Here is a 2054-nt window from a genome sequence, read left to right on the forward strand (position 1 = left end):
TGTAAATGCTTCTATGATATCTTGAAAAAGAACACGAGATTTGAATGGACAGATGAACATAAGAAAGCCTTCCAGGAACTCAAAAAAATACTTGAGTTCCGTGCCAATATTGGTAAATCCTATAGACAGGGAACCACTACTCCTCTACCTCTCAGTATCCTCAAACGTGGTAAGTGTTGTCTTGGCCAAGGATCTTAACATAGACCAACATCCTATCTACTATGTAAGTAAAAGTCTCCTGGATCCTGAAACCATGTACTCTCAGCTCGAAAAATTAATTCTTGCCTTAGTAAATGCTTCTACCCAATTAAGACATTATTTTGAAACACACACTATACATGCAAAAACTAATTATCCTATTAAGAATGTCATGAGAAAAATAGAAATGTCAGAAAGGATGGAAAAATGGTTGGTGAAGTTAAGCATGTTCGATATCGTATATGAACCAAGATCCACCATAAAATCACAAGCATTAGCAGACATTGTGGCTGACTTTAGTGATGATCTACAAAATGAAGTAGACATGGAAGCCAAGCAAATCCTAGAAGATGAACACTTGGGAAAATGGACATTGTTCACAGATGGAGCTTCACGTAAAAAAGGAACAGGGCTAGGGATCATACTAAAGTCGCCACAGGGGGACATCCTACCCCAGGTAGTTAGTTGTGAATTCAACACTACCAATAACGAAGCAGAATACGAAGCACTCATCATGGGACTACAATTGGATAAGGATCTTCATATCAGGGATCTTCATGTATTTGTTGATTCTTTATTAATAACTAATCACTTCAATGGATCTTATGCAGTGAAAGGTGAAAGATTAACACTATATTTGGAGATCCTCAAAAAATTAGCTTTTGACTTTAAGAACTTTAGCCTAACCCAAGTTCCCAGAGAAGAAAACACAGAAGCAGACACATTAGCCAACTTAGGATCCCACCAGAAACGAAGATTCCCATAACCCACATAATAATCCCAACCATAGAAACCCTCTCCGAAAAATCCGATGATCCTGAACAACCAACAAGCATAGTAGCTATTGAAGATCCTGACCCTCAGATCCCTCCTTAAAGGGACCCCGACGAACAGGATCCTCAAAGAAGTCCACGATCATGGACCCAACCCATTATGGAGTATCTCCAAAATGGCATGATCCCAACAAAAGAAAAAGCGAAAGAGCATTCAGAATTAGTGTCTCAAGATTCGTGATAATCTAAGGTGAACTCTATAAGAAGTCCATGGCAGGTCCATACCTTATATGCTTGGAAGATCATGAAGCTACAAAAGTCTTGAAAGACATACATGAAGGAGACTGTAGCAACTATGTTAGGGGAAGATCCTTATGCTCCAAGATATTAAGAGCAAGATACTATTGGCCAACCATGAAAAAGAGACTCATTCTTACATGCTCAAAAGATGTGATCCTACATCAACTAGCGGAACCTCTACATCCTATTATCTCTCCATGCCCATTCATGAAATGGGTCTCCATGCCCATTCATGAAATGGGGAATGGATATAGTTGGAAAATTACCAATAGCTCTAGGGGGAAAAGTCTTCATATTGGTGATGATTGACTATTTCTCAAAGTGGATCAAAGCTGAAGCCTTCATTTAGGTAAGAGACAAAGAGTTAATATCATTCATTAAACGTAATATCTTGACCAGGTCCGGGATCCCAACTGAGATCATATGTGACAACGGATCCCAATTCATAAGCCAAAGCACAAGAGACTTTTGCACAAGTTGGGGAATCAAAATTTGCTTGCCACATTTTCAGGTTTCAAAGCATCAAGCTGAGCCTCCTTAATTTGTGTGGAAAAGTGTGAATGGATTGTCATAGTCAATGATTTGACTCTACGACCAGAATATTCTTTCCGAATTAAGGCGTCAGCTACTACGTTGGCCTTGCTGGGATGATAACGAATTTCGCATTCGTAGTCATTGAGTAGCTCGACCCACCGTCGTTGTCTCATGTTGAGCTCCTTCTGATCAAAGATGTGTTGAAGGCTCTTGTGGTCTGTAAAGATAGTGCTTTTTGTACCATACAGA

At 39.5% G+C, this 2054-nt stretch overlaps 1 protein-coding gene across 1 annotated transcript; it reads left to right on the forward strand.

Annotated features, from left to right (window-relative positions):
* The first annotated feature begins 385 nt into the window (after window positions 1-385).
* On the forward strand, window positions 386-964 carry LOC145095643 (uncharacterized). The gene has a single exon (XM_079033485.1). It carries the CDS (start codon window positions 386-388, stop codon window positions 962-964), a length of 579 nt encoding a protein of 192 aa, XP_078889611.1.
* The last annotated feature ends 1090 nt before the right edge of the window (window positions 965-2054 follow it).

Source organism: Lactuca serriola, chromosome 3 (genome assembly GCF_051521515.1).
Source record: "Lactuca serriola cultivar US96UC23 chromosome 3, Lser_US96UC23_V15, whole genome shotgun sequence".
NCBI lineage: Eukaryota > Viridiplantae > Streptophyta > Magnoliopsida > Asterales > Asteraceae > Lactuca > Lactuca serriola.